Source organism: Ursus americanus, chromosome 6 (assembly GCF_024610735.1).
Source record: "Ursus americanus isolate L20-20 chromosome 6, mUrsAme1.1.p, whole genome shotgun sequence".
In the NCBI taxonomy this organism is placed as follows: Eukaryota; Metazoa; Chordata; class Mammalia; order Carnivora; family Ursidae; genus Ursus; species Ursus americanus.
The window spans coordinates 16,094,148-16,115,181 of NC_142132.1; the positions used below are offsets into that span (position 1 = coordinate 16,094,148).

General features: G+C 57.2%; 1 protein-coding gene across 7 annotated transcripts in view; it reads left to right on the forward strand.

Moving 5' to 3' along the window:
• Positions 1–21,034, forward strand: part of AFAP1L2 (actin filament associated protein 1 like 2) — a 95,402-nt gene that overhangs the window by 67,529 nt on the left and 6,839 nt on the right. For 6 of the 7 annotated variants that reach the window (XM_087862686.1, XM_045803196.2, XM_045803194.2 and 3 more), the window contains 8 exons: positions 5,122–5,212; positions 10,559–10,764; positions 11,885–12,064; positions 14,487–14,576; positions 15,872–15,956; positions 16,732–16,836; positions 18,783–18,994; positions 20,821–20,966. In XM_087862686.1, the coding sequence (XP_087718812.1) occupies positions 5,122–5,212; positions 10,559–10,764; positions 11,885–12,064; positions 14,487–14,576; positions 15,872–15,956; positions 16,732–16,836; positions 18,783–18,994; positions 20,821–20,966 (1,115 nt within the window). Of the gene's footprint in view, positions 1–5,121; positions 5,213–7,799; positions 7,884–10,558; positions 10,765–11,884; positions 12,065–14,486; positions 14,577–15,871; positions 15,957–16,731; positions 16,837–18,782; positions 18,995–20,820; positions 20,967–21,034 lie in introns of all 7 variants that reach the window. The other variant, XM_087862687.1, reaches the window with a different exon arrangement.

Below are 21,034 nucleotides of genomic sequence, written 5' to 3' on the forward strand. Positions count from 1 at the left end.
AGATGCTATGGTTTTTCTGGTGTGTTTCAGGCTCTGCCCCCTGGGCGGGCGGAGGGGAGGTGGCTGCTCTGAGCTGGGACTTCCCGCTCCGAAACTCAGCATCTGATTCTGATCAGGGCCTACGTATCCCACCTGGGGCAGCAGCTCCTGGGCCAGCACCTGCTGCGGAGCTCTCCCCAGGCCAGGGTCACGGGCACGAGTCCTGGGTGGTGCTGACTCAGTCTGGAGATCTGCGCTTTGCGGACATGGAGTGGGGGGCTGGGACCAGGTCCTCGAGAGAATCAGGCCGCCCTTGTCCCGGTGGCTCCTGGGATCCCAGCACCAGCATTTCTAGCTCCTTTGCCGTTCCCCGCAGCGTGGCTGCAAAAGCCCCAAAGGCCCTGGGCTAGGAGCCACCCATCTGAACAAGACCAGGGCAGGCGGCCTTCCCCTAGCGCAGACTTCTTGGGTTGGCCGTGACCGGGGGGCTGCTTGGGGCCCAGGGAGGCTTGTGTTGACCTCTGAGAGAGAGCCAGTGCTGGAGCTGGGAGAATGATCAGCACCCAAAAATAACCGCCCCAGGGGGCCTTCAGACGTGTGACAGTTGTTCCTGTGGACACACTCCAGGCCCCGGGGAGGCTTCCAGCGAGCAAGCTGACGCTACGCTCGTCCTTCCTTACGGGGTTTCTCTGCTGAGAAGCACATGGGGGTGCTGCCCTGACTGCCGCCCTTTCTGGGTCCCTCCTAGTCCTGTTTGGGGTGCTCACCCCTGCCCTAGGGGACTCCCCCTGGTGGAGTGAGGAAGGAGCGGCAGAAAGCGAGCGCTTCCCTCCTGCACGCACACGCCTGCCCTCCCTCAGGCCTCCTCTGGTCAAGTCTGGCGGCAGCAACCACAACTCTAGTCCAAGCCCCCGAGGATGGCGTCAGGGTGGAGTGGGAAACAGCTGTGTCTTCTGGCTTTGTGGGAGGAGGGGAGGCAGAGCAGCAGGGAGGGAGCGTGGCAGCAGGAGGTTGGAGCGACCTTGTAACCTCTCTTCCCAAGACAGAGAAGACCGCGCCCCTTCCCACCCTGACCCCAGAGCCTCGGGGCGCTGTGAAGCTTGTCCATCCGAAGGTCTGGCTCCAGGCTTGCTGATGGCCGAGACGGAAGCTGCGTGCCTACCTGGGGTCCTCCGAGCCTGTGGCTGGGCTGGGGGTGTGGCCTCCGTCGCAGGATGCCCTGATTGCCTCTCTGGTGGCCGGGGTCCCCTTCCATCCCCTACCAAGTCAGTGAGGTAGCAGACAATGGGAGAGGCAACCAGGGGTCCGGAGCAAGCTCGTGGGCGTGAGCAGCCAGTGACTCAGGGACTTCCAGGCTGCTGTGTGCACAGCCAGGTGCTGTGGTCACTGCCGCAGAACCAGATGTTTGCTGGCACCGTTCCTGCCCCTGGCGAGCAGAGCCAGCTCCACCCCAGCTCCCCTTGAGGCCTGGACGTGCGTTGGCGCTGAGCTTAAGGGAGCTGCTCTACGGGGGACACGGCTCACGCCACACAAGGATGTTGCCGTGGTCAGTCTGGGGAGCTAGGGCTGGCCGGATCGGCTATCCCTATCCCGGGAATGTTCCACAGTGCACGCTGGGGCAGGTTGCTCATAACTGCAGGTCGCCTCAAGTCATCCGGGCTTCTGCTCTCGTTCAGCTCTCCTGTCTAGTCTAAATCAGAATTTGCAAACTGTAGCCCCCTGGCCAAATCCACAGCCACGTGTTTATAAATGAAGTTTTACTGGAACAGAGCCGTACTTCTCGGTTATGTATTATCTATAGATGCTTTCGCTCTGCAGTCGCGGAGTTGACTAGCTGAGATCGGAGACGCTAAATGGGCTGCAGATCCCTTAAGTATGTGTTATTGGCCCTTTGCAGATAAAGTTTGCAGACCTCTGGCAAATCCTGCTGAGCAGGGTGGCTTTCTTCCCTGTCCCCTTCCTGTGGGTTCTCAGAACCTTCTTTCCAGCTGTGAAGTCACATCTCTTCCACCTCTTTATTTAGTGTCCCCAGCCTGGATCATCACAATGATGATGACAGTTAAAATACTGCTGCTTTATTCTGAACCCTGAGAAATCAGCGTCTCTTGCTGCTTGGACTTCAGAGAACAGGCCGTTATATACCTGCGTAATTATGTGACTCTCTTCTGAATTTGGGGGGGATCGTTTTATCCTTTAGCTTAACTCAAGCACTTAGGTTCTGTCCCAGCAGCTTGAGGGTGGGGACTGTCGTCTCTAATGAAGCTGAGCTTGGGCTTCAGCTTGGGCAACACCAAATATCCCCTCCGTCCGTTCTCTACCGAACATGTATATAGGCGACCTCTCTCCCTTCATTGATACTTGTATATTTTTAGGTTAGTAAAAACTTTGTATGTGTTGAATAATAGTGCTAGGCAGAGTTTAATCCTTACAGTGACCCCGTGTGGCAGGTATTTCTACTCTCCCCATTTTGCAGTGGAGGAACTGAGGCTCAGAGAGGTCAAGTAAGTTGCCCAGGGTCACACAGCTTGGATGTGCCAGTGTCAGGATTCAAACCCTAGCCCTGGATACCAGATTCCCACCACTGCCTATACCGCCTCTTCATTGATAGGTGTTTTTACAGTGTCAGGCTTAGGAGATTCTCAGAAAACACTTCCAGAAAGGACAGTAGGACCCCTGTGGTGAGAAGGACCCAGGAAGAACTCTTGAAGAAAGGTCCATTCCCCCATTGTCCTATTTTAATAGCAGGAATCTGGTCTGGGCCTGGATCTTGGGTGCTTGGAGCTTCTCTCTAGAAGTTCTTTCTAGAGCCCCTCACCGAGAGAAGGGTTCCCAGCACCACCTGATGGGCATGGGGCTTTTTGGAGCCTAGAGCTGGAAGCTGGGCCAGCTTAGGAGACATGAGCTCCAGGACCCATCTTCAGGGACCTTGCTGCTTCCCAGGGGAAGGGATGCTCTCCCCCAGGGCCCCAGGAAGCCGGCTCTCAGTAGACCACAGCTAGGCCCAGGAAGCCGGCTCTCAGCAGACCACAGCTAGGTCTCGGGCAGCCATTTCTCAGACATGATCAAGGGAATGGCCGAGATGAGCAGAGACAGCTCACTAGGCTTGTGGCAGCAAAGCTCCAAGGTCACCCACCAGTGGCGGCGGCTGATGGTGCCGGCTGCGTGCAAGACCTGCACTAGGGAAGGAGCCAGACCCGGGGTGCCGCTCACAGCCATGTCTGCTGGCCCGGGGCAGCAGCCGATCTGCTTAGGAAGAGAGCGCCTGACTCTGCTCCTTCCTGCGTGTGGGGTGTTGCACCGTGGGGGCCGGAAGCTGCTTGGAGCCTGCCTCTGGGGCTTGTATCAGCTCTCTGGATGCAAGGCCAGATGAACTGAGAAAGATCCTGTGTTGTTCCCAGACCGTGGCCTGGCCTCACTGGCCCTCAGTACTAAACCTGTCTCCACGTGTCACACAGTGATCCAGTGACCTAGCTCCTGCAGCATCCCCGCAGGCCTTGGATGACCCCCAGACGATGATGACAGCCTCCTCGTGCTTGACATGGGCCAGGCGCGGTGGAAACCCTGTCATGTTTTGTCTTATGGAACCCATCAAGAGAACTCTGGTTTTATTCTTGTTTTACAGGGAGGGAAAGAGAGAGGCCATCATATCCCCACAGTTAAATATTTGGAGTCCTGAAGCCCTGATGGAAACCAAGTTATAGTCATTCCAGAGTCCATATGAGTAGACTCTAGATGTCAAGCCCACAGGACTTGGCTCTGGGATGCTGACTTTGGGGAAGCAGATGCAGGAGCGTTGCTCTGCCCTGGAGGAGGCTGGGAGTGGACACTCTTGTGGTCCATGCTGAGTACTGTCCCACGGGGACCTGAGCCCATGGTGACTGCGTGCCCACCATCTCCTGGGCCAAGACCCGGGGAGCTCTCTCAGTCATAGATCCCTCAAATAAAGTCCTTTTCAGAGGCTGGGTTTCTAGATCCTCCCTTTCTCCTGCCAGCAGGGCAGGATATCCTCCAAGGCCCAGAGGTCCATCTGAGCCCAAGGCCCTATGGGGTCTTTCCGTTGGCTGCCTTCCTCCATCTCCCCTTCTGCTGCTTTCATCTGAAGCTCCCCAAATGCCCAGCACAAGGACTTTCCAAAAGCAGGAGTAGGAATGCACTTCAGATTTTGCCATTCTTGTTCTCTCATTGTGAGTATTCCCTTAGCCCTCCGCGGGGGGTTGCGTGATTCAGGGAGACGCCAAAGACTCGTGCGGATGGATCCTTGCACATTTATGACCTGTACACAGTAATACTCTTGCAAAATCTACTTCTTTTGTTCTCCCCTGCTGCTACTCCTCAGATTCGTCTCACGGTCTAATGGAGGAATAGAGCATTTCATGCTCTGTGCATCTGCGAACCTGCATACGTTCCTTTTTCTTCTCCAGTTGTGCTCCTTCATCCTTACACCGCTATGTAAGAAGCTCAGGGTCATCTTTGAGACTCAGCTCAAAGATCGTGTCCTCTGGATGGTGGATGTTCTCGCACCCGCGGGTTCTCACGGAACTTGGACCTTATCTATTAGAAGACGACTCATGACGACTTTATTGGGAGCCTTGAGCGTTCACTGCCTAGTTGAATCTTCCCCGGGGCCGACCCCTGATCATCTGTCCCTCGCAGCGAGGGTCCAGGAGCCATCCAGTATTTGCTGGCCAAACGATTGAACTTCTTATGGTGAAAGTTGAGGATTTAGAACCCTGGGCATCTCCCTCCATGTGCGTTTCATGAGCCCTTGAGGTCACTTCAGGGAGTATACGCTATTTAGAAGCCGTAACGGCCTGACCCCATCTGGGCCTCTGTGTGCGTCCACATCATGGACACAGCACTATTTTGTGCGTGTGGTGGGGGCTCGAACCTCATTTCGCAGAGGAGAGCGCTGAGGCTCAGCAGCGTTGAGCAACATGCCCGTGGCCCGTTACTGGAAGCAAACCAGCGGACGTGGTGGCTGCTGGGAGCTGTGGTATTCCACGGTCTCCTCCCAGCTGGCTTGAAGTCCAGCTGGGTACTTGTGTTTTTTCCTTCTAGACTCCCCTCCTTCCACCCAAAGGGTTAATTCCAAGTCGTTCCGAGTGTATGGTATCTGAAAATGTTTATTTGTTCATACCACAGATTCCAGAACGGAAACAGCTCTCCATCCCAAAGATCGAGTCTCCAGAGGGTTACTATGAAGAGGCTGAGCCGTATGACACATCCCTCAATGGTACGTCCCGGGGCCAGGGTTGGGGCTTGGAGGGGGCCAACCACTTCCTGCACGGATGCCAGTGCTGGTCGCAGAGGGCGGCCTGGGCTGCTGTTTCCAGAGAGCGTGGCCTGAATTGAGAACTGGCCACAGAGCCTTGGGCCCAGGCTCTGGTGGAGAGCTGAGCCACACCGCAGACCCCAGCTGCCTGCAAGGAGGGGCTTGGGATGGTCCACAATGAGCTGCTTTACTGTGTCTGATGCCTTCGGGCTTCCCACTTGGTTGGTGCTGGACTCAGCACAGAAATGTGATGGAGGAGAGGTGTGCTGGCCCCCGGGCACTTGGAAGCAAGGGGAATGTGGTCAGGCGGAGCCAGAGCCCTTTCCGGGGTGGCTCTCACTGGACTCACAGTTAACTGCTCATGCTGTATGCCGAGCGTGCTTCCAGGAGTCGGGAACTCGGCAGAGCTCAGGAGAGTCCAGAGTCGCAGCCCTTAGATTCTGTGAGGAAAGACAGACAACAAATAAACATAGGTTGTGTCGGGTGATGATACAGTGTTAGGATGGAAAACACAGGGGCTGGGTTGGGGCGGGAGAGGGTGTTATTTTAGGTTGGGAGGGGCTCTCTGATAGCATGACCTTGAGCTGACGCCTGAATGAAGTGGGAAGTGGGGGAGGGCAGAGACCTGCAGGAAGAACTTTCTAGATCGCGCATCACATGCAGAGGCCCTGGACCAGGAGGGCTCTTGGCATGCTTCAGAAGCAGCAAGGAGGCCAGTGTGGCTGGAGCAAGGGGAGAGACAAGAGGCGGGGACAAAGAAGTCAGCCACGGGCCACGAGGAGGACTTTGGCTTCTCTCTGACAAGGCCACAAGCCATTGGGGGTTACTTAGTGACTGACCTAACTTCGGCATTCACTAGCCTGTGCTGCAGGGGTGGGGCTCATGCTGGACCCCTCTGTTCTCAGCCAGTGGTGCTCAGCCTGGGCAAGTCAGATCAGAAATGCTCTTGGTGTAGGGATTCGGTAGCACAGAAAGGCCCCACAAATTCCGGAGGGAAGAGAGCGTTGTGACTCTGGTCCTTTCACGCTGGCCCTTCTTACCTCAGTCAGCTTCCTTCCCTGGTAAGTGAAAGGTGTTTGAAAGCATAAAGCAGTTTGCAAACTTAAGAGGCAAGGGTCTGCGGTGGTAGGAACGAACTTGGCCGAAGTGGGGTGTCGTTGGCTCTGTAAAGAGCAGGACCGGAGATCACAGGGGACACGTCCCTTGGAGCCACATGGGATTCGTCTCTTTCTTCACACTTTACCTACTGCCTCCGGACCCAGGAACTGTGTGGGAGGTGACGGCCTGTTTGGATTGAGGTTATTTTATTCTAAGAGGCTGGCTTTGTGGGCAGACCTCATTTCGCTTGAACCCCCCGAGCGTGTGGGATGTTGCCGAGTCACCGGCGGGGCCGTGATTTCAGACCAAAGCTGAGGGTGCGGCGCTGCTGTCTGGATGCATCTGGAAGGTGGAAGCTGTGACTCACCGCGGCGGGTACCTCCGTGCGTCTTAAGCCCTGCGCTCGCGGGTGTGGCCCGTGCCAGCCGGGGCCTGCATCCCACACAGTCCCGGGGGCCTGTTTGTGGGGCAGACGCTTCATCTCGTCGTAAACAAGCTGACTCGAGCTTCTCGGCGTTGGCCTCGGCCGCGAATTCATGTTGTTTTTAGCCGGGACTGGGGCGTCCCTGTGAGGGCGGCCCGAACACAGCAAGGTGGATAGGAAGCTGTCAGCTGCCTTTCCTCTCCCGCCAGGACATGGACCGAGGACTTGGAGAGACGTGATCACACGTGCCACCAAGGGAGGGCTTCACCCGCGTTACCAGCTGGCCTGCCCTCAGTTCCTGCTTGTCACCCCCGTGGCTGCTCGAGCAGTGAGACGGGCAGGTCATGGCAGGAGGAATGGCCTTCGGCCACCAGCAATTTGTAGACTTTCCACAAGAGACCAGTTGCCTGGGTGCCTGTCCTGCTTTCTCAGCACTGGCCCCGCACCGGTCCGACGGGTCAGGCGCCTCTCTCCGAGTGAAAGTTTAATCCGCGCCCTGATGGCCGGTTGCAGGTGGGAGGGTCGGTCCTACTTGCGCGAGAGGTCAGCTACTCACCCATGATGTCTGGTGCTGGGGTCACTGCAGCTGCTGGAACCGATAACCCCCTTTCAGTGCAAGTGACACGATACAAATCGCTTTCTCACGAGCAGTTCAGTGTGGGTGTTACTGGTCAGTAGGGAGTTTAGGCTCCTTCCAGCGTGGGCCTGGCCACTCTCAAGGCCGCAGAAGCCCTTGTGCTGCTTCAAAGTGCCAGCCTGAAGTGACTTTTACCCACATTCTGCTGGCGACAAGTAGTTACGTGGTCCTCTCCGGAGGGAAAGGGGCTGGGAAAAGATGTCCTTGATCGGGCTGGGGCCTGTCCTGAGAAGCCCACACCTCCAGTGGGAAGTCCTAGCTGACAGTGGACAGGCAGCCATGTGGCCACATCTGGGTCCTCTGTGTCTCTCTCTGTGCTTGGGTCTGTCCCTCTCTTCATCTCTTCTCTCTCCATCTCGCCTTTCTCTGTGCTTCTGGATCTCACACAGGTCATTCTGGTGGATTTTCCCCCACTGCAGTCCCCAGATGGGTGCAGGTGCCTGAAGGAGTCATTTATGCCACGATCACCTTGGGTACTGTCTGTCCCCAGAGCTGGAACGCCGTGACCCCATGCCTGCTGCCTGGCTCTCAGAGATAGGATGCATGCCCCGCGGGTGGCCTCTGCCCCCTTCCCGGCCTTGTGCATGGGTCCTGCATGCGCACATGGTGTATCACCCTCCAGAAGGAGAGACTTCCTCTGCCTTCCAGACCCCTGCCAGTGGCATCCGAATGCACGGGGGAAGGACCGGGGCGCTGCATGGTGGCTCTGCCCTCCGTTCCCAGACCTCCAGCAGCACACGGTGGGGGGCGGTCCACCCAGGGATGTATACCGGAAGGGGACGGAATTACCTGAGCTTCCTGCCTTTCACTCCTGTTCCTCCTGTGACCCCTGGAAGCCACGTATCTGTTTTAAGACTGTCTTACATCCATGGCCCTGCTATGGTCGCTTAGAGATAAATAATAAAATCCCCCTAAGCTACTCCGGGTAGTTTGAGGTTCTGTGCTTTGCTGTGTCTTCTCAGCTTCCCCTTAGCCCCTTGAAAGTGGATGGGCCGGTGTTAGAATTCTCCACGGAACTCCTGGGCCAACCCCAGAAGCATAGACAGTGGGGGGATTTGGCCAAGTTTTTTCTGCTAAACTCTGTGGCCTCCCTCTTAATTTTTCTGACTGAAGGAGGCATTCCATGACATTGCATCGTTCCTCTTATTTCCCTTATTGTATAGATTACACCATACTGACAGGACTTTTGTCGTTGTTTTTGGATAAAATCCCCCTGCTCCCACCACCGGATCAGATCAGCTCTCTTGAGTTCATCCTGTTGCCCCTCGGCACCCGTCCATCCGCACGGAGAATTTTAATTATGCCTCCTCACTTAGCATCCTATTTTTTGAGCTGCCGATTAGTGTTCAGAGTTCCCAGTGGTCATTGTTGCACGGCCTGTCCGACGTGGGGGCATCACACGTTCCCCGCTCTCCCTCCGCTGACTGTAAATGGCACTGCAATGAGTATCTTGACACATGTAACCTCCCCTCTCCCTTCTCTGATTTCCTAGGAATAACTCCAGGGCAATTGGGTCAAAGGGTATGGGTGTTTTTATGACTCTCGCAGCAACAGGCTGCCAGATTGCTTTCTGAGAGGCTCGTGTGCGTTACGGTATTACCGGCAGGGCAGCGGGAGAGTTCGGTCTCCCACTGGCGGCACCGCTCTTTCCCAGCTTTGCGTATTTCACAGGTGTGAGGGTAGGAGCTGCGCAGCTTTTTTGTTAAGCTGTGGAGGGGAACAGAGCCACACTGCTGTTAAAGCTGATGTTAACATATTGAAAGCGTTATTGTTAGAAAGAGTAAAACACATTTTCATTGGCCCTGTAGCTAGAATAACCATGGCCGTGGCCTCATTCTGGTTTTCTGTATTCTAAGGCAAATGTGGTTCTGTTTTCCTAGTGCAGAGAGTAGAAGGGGCAGCTGCAGAAGGGAAGGCTAAGGGCCCGTGGGCTGACTTTTCTCCAAAGGAGATAGGAGGGGAGGATCGAGGAGGTGCCTTCACCCTGACTCAAGGGGATGGAACGAGTCTGTAGAAGTTACAGGGAAGTAGATGGTGGCCCGACTTTCTGTTAGAGCTCCCCAGTCATGGAAGGAAGTATCCAGTGATCAGAAGGTAGTGAGCTCCCCATCCAGAGGAATTCAAGCAGAGGCTGGAGCAGCAGCAGCAGCAGCAGCAGCAAGGTTCCCACAGACAGGATTCCTGTGTTGAGCCAGGGGTTGACCAGGGGATCCTGAGGTTCTCTTTTCTCCTTGTCCTGCTTTTCCGGGTTTTACTGATTTACTCTTTTCTTCACCTAGTTTTGGTTGGCCTTGAATAGCAGAATGGGGTCTGGAGAACAGAGCGCCTCTCACGGGGTGCAGCGGGGGATTGGGAGGGAACAGAAACAGGCACACCAGCGTGCCTAGAATTGAACACAGTTTGTGCTCGGTGAGCTCGGGGCTTGTCTCCAACGGAACAAAGTGTGAGGCTGGCTGGCTGCCAGAAGTGGAGGCCGGGTCAGAGGTGGAAACCGCAGGAAGGGCTGTCTGTGCTGGGAGGTGTGCGGTGGCGAGAGCGAGCGGAGTCTGGGGAGGCTGGCAGCGGGTTGGGAAAAGGGCTGTGACCAAGGGGGCGGGCGCCTTCCCCACAGAGCTGCTTCCTGCTGTGGCTTATCTCACCCTAAGAAACTGCAGCCCCTCCCCCCGCTGTCGGGGGGTGGGGGGCGCTTACCACGTGCCCACCTCGGGCTCCAACGGTGGCCCCTTCCTCTGGCCCCTTAGATTGCCCGGGTGCCAGGCTCCCCCCACTGCTAAATTCCTCAGGTGAGGAGACAAAGGCCTCCAGGGGGGACTGGCCTTGTCAAGTGTGGACGGTCGCCTGTGGGCAGTGTCTTGTCAGAGGTTTCTGTGCAGCCTGGGATGACAGATGTGAGCAGGAAAAGGGAGAGACTCAGTTTTGTTTTGTTGTGTCTGTGGCCAGAAGCAGCATCCAAGAAGCTTCCCTGAGGGGGTTTGGGGGCCGGGCCTGCCCAGGTCTGTGGCTGGTGCCTGTCAGGCTGGTTCAGGGGCCCGGAAAGGCAGGGGGGTTGTGGCTTGGAGGCCCCCCGACTGCCCCTGCCTCCTGCCCTCCCTCCTGGACGAAGGTCCCTTGCCCGGTGGGGCCCTGACTACGTGGGTCTTCCTTGCAGAGGACGGAGAGGCGGTGAGCAGCTCCTACGAGTCCTACGATGAAGAGGAAAACAGCAAGGGCAAGTCGGCCCCCTACCAGTGGCCCTCGCCTGAGGCCAGCATCGAGCTGATGCGCGATGCCCGCATCTGTGCCTTCCTCTGGCGCAAGAAGTGGCTGGGGCAGTGGGCCAAGCAGCTCTGCGTCATCAAGGACACCCGGCTCCTGGTCAGTCGGGCTCCTATGGTGTTCCCATCCTCTGTCTCTCGGGGGAGTCGGGGAGAGGGACCCTGCCTGATACCCGGTGGTTGGAGCCTTTTCTCTCTGGAGGCTTTCTCCCCTCCCTCACCTGAAATCGTAGGCAGAGCGTCGTGTGCATGGATGAATGTGCTTAGAAGGTCTCATGGTTTGATAGGTGTCTACAGGGGGCTGGGATTACCACCCGCTGCCCGCAGTCCCTTCGCATAGACGCAGTTTCCAGGGATCTCGTCGCCCAGTCTGAGGGCTCATTCTTCCTCACATCCCGACCCCTGGCCATTTGGGGCGGAGCCTGCTGCCGGGTCAGGACTCCCCAGCCCCCGTTCTGGCCGCTGCATTCACCTGTTACAATGTTAGAATCAGAGGCATTGTCTCCAAAGTCGCGATATGTTGAATCACTGATTATAAGACAAAACCCGTAAAGGAATCAGAAGATATTACACTGACCACAGCCCTGTTTCCTGTTATTCTCAATTACAAATCTGTTTTATGTCCTAATTTGAAGTTCCTTGGAATCATTATGAACACGCTTTCTTCCTGGGTCACGTCATGCTCTGCGCACATGTTCTTCCTGGGAATCCTGTTCCACAGCCCTGTGAGGGCCCCGCCCCCTTTAGACCCGTGACAAACAGGGGCGAGCTATTTGGTCTGGGAGGGGAAGCAAGTCCCTTTCTTTTTTTGCTACAAATCATCTCCGTAACTAAGCAGCTAGTGAGCGGGGTCTTCGTTCCCTGCAGCCCTTCCCGAGGGCGGCAAGCGAAACGCAGACGGGCTGGGCAGTGGGAGGAGCGAGTCCAGCCCCGAGGTCTGAGAGTTGGCTGCAGGGGACGACTTCGGGAGCTCACCGAGGCCTGCAGGGACCTTAGAGCAGCCTGGACAAGCGGGGTGGGGGACATCCCTGGGCAAGGCCGCAAGAAGGAGGCGTGAGGGCGAGGGGGCAATCCCTGTGCCCACAGGGTGGGACGGGTAGATGGCCACGGCGAGGGGGCAGTCAGCGTGGTCACTCTGATGCCGAGGACGAGAGCTGCTGCTGTCCGAGGCCACGGTGGCACCCCCGGCGGAGGGGCACAGCGTCTCCCTTCCCTTCCAGTGCTACAAATCCTCCAAGGACCACAGCCCGCAGCTGGACGTGAGCCTGCGGGGCAGCAGCGTCACCCACAAGGAGAAGCAAGTGCGGAAGAAGGAGCATAAGCTGAAGATCACGCCGCTGAACGCCGACGTGATCGTGCTGGGCCTGCAGAGCAGGGACCAAGCGGAGCAGTGGCTCAGGGTGAGGGCGGCGCCGGGCTGCCGGGGACACACGCCTGCTCCCCTGCGGGGCTCCCGGGGGCTCCTCAGTTCTGGCCCCTGGCTTTTCCTGCAAGGGATGACTGTTGTCAAGGGTCAAGGGTCTCCAGCCCTTCACATTCTCAGGGCTCCCGTGTTCTAAGCGGTAGCGGTCCGTCCTAACGAAAGGGTCACAGCACCCTGCTGAGCCTGGACTCGGGCTCCGGTTGAGACTCGTTGCCGGAGAGGCATCGCCAGCCTCCTTATTAAGATTAGATGGCGGAGTCACTTGTAAAGCTCTTACCACGGGCGCTGACCACACCAGGGGGAGGTGCATGGTGTTACTATCGCCATTTCACAGGGGTGCGATTAGAGCTCAGAGGGAAGAGGTGACCGATCAGGGTCACCTGGCAAGGGAGTGGCAGCATCGGGTTTCAAACCCACGACTGTCGGACCACAGTCCTGCGTGTCCTACCATCACACATGCAGATGGTCAGGTCTGCCCGCAGGTAATGGTCCAGCCCGAGTGATGACGAAGCCTGGTGTGCCCCGTGTTAAAGATAAGCTGGACCATTCCAGAAGGTATAAGGTTTGCGCCAAGAAGGGGCCCCTGGTTGCAGAGGGATCCCTGGTGAGGCCAGACAGAGCCAGAGTGGTCCCTTCCTTCCTTGCTGCCCCTTTCTCATCACGGCCCTGGATCTGCCCTCTATCCCTATCCACCTGTGTGCACACACACAAGTACTTGCGTGCACCCACATGTACACACTTGCAGATAGGCACACAAACACCTGCAGGCACATGGACACACGTGCACAAATGCGCGCGCGCACACACACACACACACACACACACACACACACACACACACACGCTGCTCCTGCTCCCAGGGCTGTTCCTCTGACTGCTCAGACCCACCTGTCCTTCTTCTGGCCCCCGGCCTCCCTCGCCGACTCACATGCCCTCATTCTCAGACCCCTGCTGCTGGTTTCAGAGCCAAGAACACTTTCAGGAGGCACAGCCTGTCTGTTCTGCGCAGAGGCCCTCTTCCTCCCTGGTCCGATGAGCACCGGGGCGGGCCTGGCTCGAGGGTCTCACTCCGAGAAGCTGTGCACTCTTGCGGTTTGCTAGCACTGTGAGCCTATGTGACGGGCTCTTGACCGGCTACACGCATCTCTTGTCAAACCTACCTCCCTTCCCTGGCCTCCAGGTCCCAGCTCTGCGTAATCCCCCTGTGCCCACAGGGTGGGACGGGTAGATGGCCATGGGTGGGAAATGCTGAGTATGGGACAAGGGCCCCAGAAAAGGAGAGCGCAGGCAGGACTCTCCCAGAGAAACCCTCAAGCCTGGATTCCAGGTGTCATGTGCTTCCCCCAGATCAGGCTCCAGCTCGTGAGGATTGTCCCTTCACACACGAGTCCTCACAGCCACCCCGGTGCAGGTGTGGCCCCATCCTACAGATGTGGTGACCACAGCTTAGGCCCGGGGTCACACAGCTAGAGGGCTGACTTTGGTGCCGTCTTCCCACAGCATCGTGTTGGGTGTTTGGTCCACCATGTGGACCCAGACCCGACCTGGAGTCCGTCTAAGAAGTGAGACCTGCCTTATGTCTCCCCATCCCCGTAGCCATTCTTCCTTTGGTTCTTTGGCTTTTCTGCTTTTGACCTTGTTTCCATAAACTGCTCTAAGCAGAGACTGAAAAAGGAGGGTCTTTGAAAGTACTCTTGCTCAGTCCGAAGGGCTCCAGATGGGCTGTGTGTGTGTGTGTGTGTGTGTGTGTGTGGCTGCCCAGGGTTGTTACCCTCTGGGAATCCCCTGGGGTTCCCAGCTCCGAGCCGCAGCCCCGCCTAGCGTGGCCAGAGCTACTCTGACCTGTGGGCCCCCAGCCCAGGCCCCCGGGTGCCAGTGAAAAGGCTCCTTCTGGCAGAGGCTGGGGTGGACTGCGACGGGCAAGTCTGGAGAGCCAGTGCTGGACCCAGGCAGTTGGCAGGCCTGCTTCCTGAGCAGTGGGAAGCTCTCTCCAGCAAGCTCCGCAGCCCCCGAAAAGCTAGGGGGGGACCTTGGCAACTGTAGCCCTTCATCATACCCACAACTGAACAGCCATCCCTTGGCCAGGAGGGCTTGGCAGCGTTGAGGGCTGGCAGCTTTGGCCATCTTGAGGCTTTGCTGTAAAGCGCACCCCGCCCCACCCCCAGCAGAACAAGTGGGGTTCTTCAGGAGAGGGGGCCGAAGGAAGGAGCCTCCCCCACTGCAGCCTGCCCAGCCCCAGGCCAGGTGCGGGGGGCGGAGGGAGAGTCACTGTTCCTTGGAAAGCGCGCACTGCATCTCTCTCCCCTCCACCCACTTCCCCGGGCTGCGAGGGGCGCTCGCTCGGTGCGGCTGTGAGTCCGGGTCTGAAGGGCCTGCGCGGATGGCTTTTCCCCCTTCAGGTCATCCAGGAGGTAAGCGGCCTGCCTTCAGAAGGAGCGTCCGAGGGAAGTCCGTACACCGCAGATGCCCAGCGCCTGAACTGTCAGAAAGTAAGCCTCTCTCCTGCCCGGAAGAGTTCAATTCTGTCTTCTCTGTAAAAATTAAAAGCATGAGGCTGAGATTCCTGCTTTTGCCACTTCAACCCAAGGAGTAAGAAACACACAATGCTCGGGTAAGGCCAGGAGCTTCAGGTTGGCAGAAAAACTGATGACGTTGATATTGTCTTGCTTGGGTGCAGGAAGCTTTAGTGGGACCAAGGTCAGCGTGCCCTCCATTGTTAAGCAGCGAAATTCATAGTATGAGGCCCTTCTTTGCATTTACTCCTGGTAAAGCTTTGGGGCTGGGAGAACTGTCCCCATGTTGATTCCAACCAGAGGGCTCTGTTGCTCATTTGCCTGGAGCCGTGGGGCCAGGTGCTAGGGGAGGGGACGGCTGTCACCTATGGCTTCACATCCCAGGTCCCCAAGGATCTGTAAATAGGCGCCCTGAAGCCTGGGAGTGCATAGAGCAGAGCATCACTGTGTCTTCCCTGGGCTCCCGGCCCTGGCAGGGAAGAAGGCAGAGGGTGCCCAGATGTCTCAAGTAGGGAGCAGGTGCTCTGTTCTTCTCGAAGGCACAGGTCATCCCTCGTGGGGTTCCCTGACCAGGTATAGCCGTCCTTGAGCCCCCGCCTAAGCCCAGTCCTGTTGGTTGGGAGTCCCTCCATGTGTTTCCCAGAGATCTGGACAAAGTCGTTCTCTGAGAGAAGCTTGGTTGGAATATTCTGAGTGCTTCACATTCTAACAGCAGCCACCACGCCCTTCTAGAAACTCACAAGCCCCCTAACAGCCCTGGGGATACAGATGGGGATATTGTCCCTATTTAAACACATGCACGGCAGGGCCCAGAGAGGCTTATAAGCCAAGCTCCTGGTCTGGGTGGAGGGTGCCCCTGCCAGGGCTCAAATCATGGTCTGACCCTGTGTAGACAAGCTGGCCCTTCTCTGAGGCCGGATGTCACCTGACGGTCAGCTTTAGCTGGGGTGCAAACTCTAAGGCCACCCTGGGGCCGGCTACAGGGCCGCTCTTACCCCAGGGGGGAGTAGGCATCTCGAGAACTTGGAACTTGGATGTGTGGTGGCCCGAAGAAGAGGGTCGTCTCCGGGATGGGCCAGGGAAACGGAAGGTGAAGGCAGGTCCCCCAGAGAGCCCGAGGGAAGCCTGGCCAATGTGCCATCTGCGACCCACACGCCGCGGTGGTCCCTAGCATACATCCGAAAGCTCTCTCTTAGTTTCCCTTACGTTGTGATTCCCTGAGGTGACAATTCCCAGACAAGATCACCCACTTGTCTCCCTCTTTTCCACAGCTAGATATAACGGAGAAGTACCTGTCAACCCCGGAATATGGAAGCTCCGTAGATGGCCACCCTGAGGTCCCAGAGGCCAAAGATGGTACCAAGGCCTGTGGCCGTCAGCCTCGGCTTGGGAGGGGGATGGTGTCCCATGCTGTGAGACGTGGCTGCCTGGCTCAACCCTGACTGGTTTTAACAGCTGCTTGCAACATGCCTCCAACTTATAAACTGCTTGGAAATAATACCGTGATAAAACCCAAGAGGAAGGGAGAGATGAGCAAATGGAGGTCAAGTTTTATGAGTTGCCGGGGGTAGAAGTCCTGCATCTCTTCTGGTTTGCTGACCCTAGACCCCGTCTCTTTGAGCCGTTACAGGCTGTGAAGATTCTCAAGTGCTGGCATAGCCTGTGAGAGGAGTTGGTGGGGTGCCTGGGTGGCTCAGTCGGTTGAGCATCTGACTCTTGATTTTGGTGCAGACCATGATCTCAGGGTCGGGGGATCGAGCCCCGCACTGGGCTCCACACTCACTGGGAAGTCTGCTTCACATTCTCCCTCTCCCTCTGCCCTTCTTGCCTGTGCTGTCTCTCTCTCTCAAATAAATAAATCTTTTAAAAATATAGAAATTATCTTAAAAAAAAATGATTTGGTGTCCCCCCTCTTGAGTATGTCATTCTAGGGATACCTGACTCTGGACCGCGGCTACAGGTCCAGGGAGCAGACGTGTGTGTGCGTGCATGCACGCATGCGTCCACGTGTGCGTGTGCACACACACGGAGGGGTAGAGGCAGCGGGAACGGGTGTGCTACTCCTGCTTTTCATCGCGGCCTTTCAGCGGGCTGAGTGCAATGCTGACAGCTTTTTCTCTTATCTGGACAGTCAAGAAGAAATCTTCTCCTGGCCTCAAACTGAGCAACCTAATGAACCTGGGCAGGAAGAAATCTACGACACTGGAGCCTCCAGACAGGTCCCTCGAGACATCCAGTAAGAACCACCTGCGGGCCGCAGGCTCAGCCACTGGCCGGGAGCCTGGCTCCAGGAAGGCGGCTTGGTGCCGACAGAGGTTTTGGGTCTTGCTTTAAGCATCGCTGGGGACGGCAGCCCCGCAGCTCTGTTTCTGTCCGCAGCCTCCGTCTTGCTGGGTGCTGGATCCTTTGTGCAAGTGACTGGTCATGGGCTGCTGTCCTCCCAGGGGTCTTTCAGCAGTTAGGTTCCTTTGATGAATCTTGAAGGAGCATGGCAAGCAGAGCTGGGGAAGGGGCCAGGCAGAGGGAGAACACAGTCCTGGGAGCTCACAGCCCAAGCGCGATGGTGGCTTCATACTGCAAAGCCGCACGCTGTGTTGCTGTAAGGACTCGGGGGCAGAAAGAACATTTCCTGCTCTGAGATCGGGGGGAGGGGGGCTTTCTGGGCCTGAGCCCAGAAGGTTGGGCAGGAGCTGAAGGGGCTGCGGTGGCACCCCGGGCAGGAGTAGGACTCAGAGATGGGGACAGTGAGACAGACTAAAGGGACGACAGAAGCCCACGTTGCTGGTACAGAGGGTGCGTCTGGCTGCTGCTGGGCTCACAGAGGTCCTCTCTACTCCCCTCAAAATATCCGGGGGGAGCCTTGGTCTGGGCTCCCAACCTGGGACTTGCTCTAGCTCTTCCCGGGGCCTGAAGGCTGCTACTGTCCACCTCCAGGCCTTTTCCTCTTCCTCATGGAGCCCATGTCCCAGCCTTGGGCTCCTTTCCCTGTCCCAGTCCAGTTCCGGTTTTTGAGGCTGGCAGGGTGGGAGGGTGGCATGGGAAGCCAGCAGACAGGGCCTCCCTTGGGAGCCCCTTGCTTCTCTGGTCAGGAGACCGGAGTAGTGACCAGCTGTGCCAGCCCTGCCTGCAGGCTCGGGGGGCATGGTGTCTGGCACAGAAAGCTGGTCTCAGGGAGTCGCTGGGAGATGTAGCTGGATTATTGCTGGGAGTCCTCCAGCAGAGAAGCATGCTCCTGTCCCCTGGGGCGAGAGAACATAGCTGCTCTCCTTCCCCAGACTCAGCATCTGCGCTCCCTGCTTTCTTGACCCAGAATTCTCTTCGGTCCAGAGAACTGTGATGGGGAAGTGGGCCACTTGCCTGGATGAGCCAGAATTTCTAGGTCTTGGGCTTGAGTGCTTCTGTGCTGCTGTTCGTGTGGCTCTGAGAAACTCCTGATCCCCACTGTATGCCCAGCACTGGGTGGGTGGGAACATGGCCGTGCACTGTGACCTGTCACATGGCTTCATACCCTGGGCCCTGGAGGTGAAGGTGGCAAGTTTCTGCTCGAGCAGCTCAGTGTCCGCTGGGGGAGACTGACATGGAAGAAGGTCTCACAGTTCTGGGATCCAGGAGTTCCGAAGGAAGGCAGAGCAGAGCGTGCAGGACCCCGGGAGGGTCAAGCAAGGCCAGCTGCATTTGGGAGGATGAGAGGGAGCCGGCCAAGGGAAGGAGGGCTTTGCAGGCTGAGGCCGAGTGATCTGGTGATGGAAAGGCTATTGGGGACACTGAGGAAGCTAAGGCTGTAGAGGCCAGGGATCTGAGTGCACCTGCAACAGGGTGACCCAGCTGGGGACCTTCCTGCACGCGGCCTGGGTGACCAGGGACGGGGAGGAGGGCTGCTGCCAGCGGGGGCATGAGGCTGGGGAGCCATGTCCTGCACACGTGCCCAGCCAGCCTGCTCTAGCCAATGACACAACTCCCTCCCCTCGGGCCAGACCTAGTCCGATACCGTGCAGCCCCCTTTTCAAGGGTCTGGCTGCATGCACAGAGGGAGAGACAAGAATGTGCTGAGATCCCCAGCCTCCTTGGGGTGAGAAAGCTCCTTGGGCAAAGCATGACAGGTCTGGGAACAGAGATTCTGGGGGAGATTCTAGGAGGCCCGGAGGTGGTGGCAGCCGTGGACGCCCTTGTCCCCTCCTGCAGGTTACCTGAACGTGCTGGTGAACAGCCAGTGGAAGTCACGCTGGTGCTCCGTCAGGGACAGTCACCTGCACTTCTACCAGGACCGGAACCGGAGCAAGGTGGCCCAGCAGCCGCTCAGCCTGGTGGGCTGTGAGGTGGTCCCAGACCCGAGCCCTGACCACCTGTACTCCTTCCGCATCCTCCACCGTGGCGAGGAGCTGGCCAAGCTCGAGGTACTGCTGGCCTGCGGGGGAGGCAGGGCGCGGGGGTGTGGGCTGTCGGCTGCGCCTCCCGGGCCGTCATCCTACAGTCGGAGAGGCAGTGCAGCCCTGCGTGTGTGTTTTACTCCCTTGCATTTTACTTCTTTGCATTTTTTAAAAAATTTCCATTCCCTTCTGACCTCAGAGCGGTTGTGTTATAGGAAAGGGACAATGGGCTACTTCCCGCACTGAGGGCAGGAGTATTTATAACTCCCGGAGCTGCTTGAAAAACCTTCTGGGGATTCACAGTGGGTTTGATTTGGTCTGTGTATCACCAGATGGGGCCCCGCATGCGGAGACCACGATTGTTAGGGCTTATCTGGGGGAACAGTGAGGTCTGTGATACAGTTTCTCCCACTCCCCACCCTGTTTGATGTGATGTTACATTTACAAAAATAAGAGGTGACCTAATGCCTTGCATTGAGCCGGGGCAGGCCTGAGCCAGGGTTCTTGACACGCAGGGAAGCACCCTCCCTGGCTCACCCCTGTTCACCTGGTCCTTTCCCTGGGGGTCGTCCTCCAAATTGTGCTCCAATACTGCCCTCTGGTGGCTCAAAGCTCCACATCCCAGTTGCTTCCTGGAGGGGAACCCGGGGACAAGCTTGTGTTCTGATGCTCGATACCCGCTCAGTAATGTTGAACAAGACAGATACGCCCCCTGTCATGGCATCTGGATTCTAGCGTGAGAGTGAGATGTTATTCAATGAATTACCCAGTGGATGACTTAGTTACGGTTGCTGGGAAGCCGTGGGGTGGGTGCTGTGAACTGTGGAAAAGCCCCACGGGCTGGGGGCGTGCGCGATGAGGCTGCGAGGGAAGGAGGGTTGATCCTCAGAGCAAGGGGGGGGGACCCTGGAAGGTTTCAGGGGACAGTGGCATGCTCAGTTTGGGATTGCAAGATGCTTCCTCCAGCTGCTGGGCAGGGGAAGGGCTGGAAAGGCCACAAGAAGGGCCACACTGAGACCAGTAAGGAAGCTGTCACACTTGAGCAGAGCAGAGAGGGTGGTGGCCGGAGCTAAGGTGCCCACGCAAAGCTGGATGGAAGCGCCCGCTGGAGAAGGAATGGGAGACGACAAGCAGCTCCACGTCCAGCTCTGCTCACAGCTGCCTCTCTGACGAAGAGGAGGAGTAGTCGGGTCACGCCGGCGAGGCAGCTGTCTCTCCTCTTGAAAGTAAACCTGGAGTCTTTATAGAATGCCCAGTGTTTTCTCATTAAAAAGGCAAGAAACAGTGCTGGCATTTTAATAGATGCCCAGTGTGTTTGATTAGACCGTGTTGTCCCTGGAGAAAACAGGCTCCGGCTTCACTGGGATTTACTTCATAATTTATCAGACCCAGCTGACTTGGGGTCACATATTTAAGATACCCTTTATTGCAGGACTGTATTGAAACTATAAACAAAAATAAATTTGAATTTTGCTATTTCTTAGGGATCCAGTGTTGTATATACAGATAGGGTGATATGTGGCCATGGGATAGTTTATAAAATAGAGGCATCAACCTAAAAGGCATGCTGCCCAGGCTCATTAGCCTTCTAGAAATACATGTCCATGAATCACATTGGGTACTTGGGACAGGTGTCTGCAGCATCACTGAGGGGGCATCGAGGTATCCCCGGTGGCAAGAAGTGTTATCTGGAGGGACAGGGAATAGCTAAGCTAGTGACAGTGAGGGCGTATGGCCCCCGCCTCTCTCCGAGGCCTGGGCATCGGGGCGGGGGTGCTGCTGGCCTGGCCGGGAGCGCGGGGCACCAGACGGCACCCTCCAGCTTTGCTCATGTCCCTCTCTGCCTCCTCCAGGCCAAGTCTTCTGAGGAAATGGGCCACTGGCTAGGCCTCCTGCTCTCTGAGTCGGGCTCCAAGACAGACCCAGAAGAATTCACCTACGACTACGTGGATGCCGACAGGGTGTCCTGTATCGTGAGTGCGGCCAAAACCTCTCTGCTGTGAGTGTTCAGGGGCTTCGCGGTATCGCGCCCTCCCATTCCAGCCACTCGTCAAGACATGGGCCCAG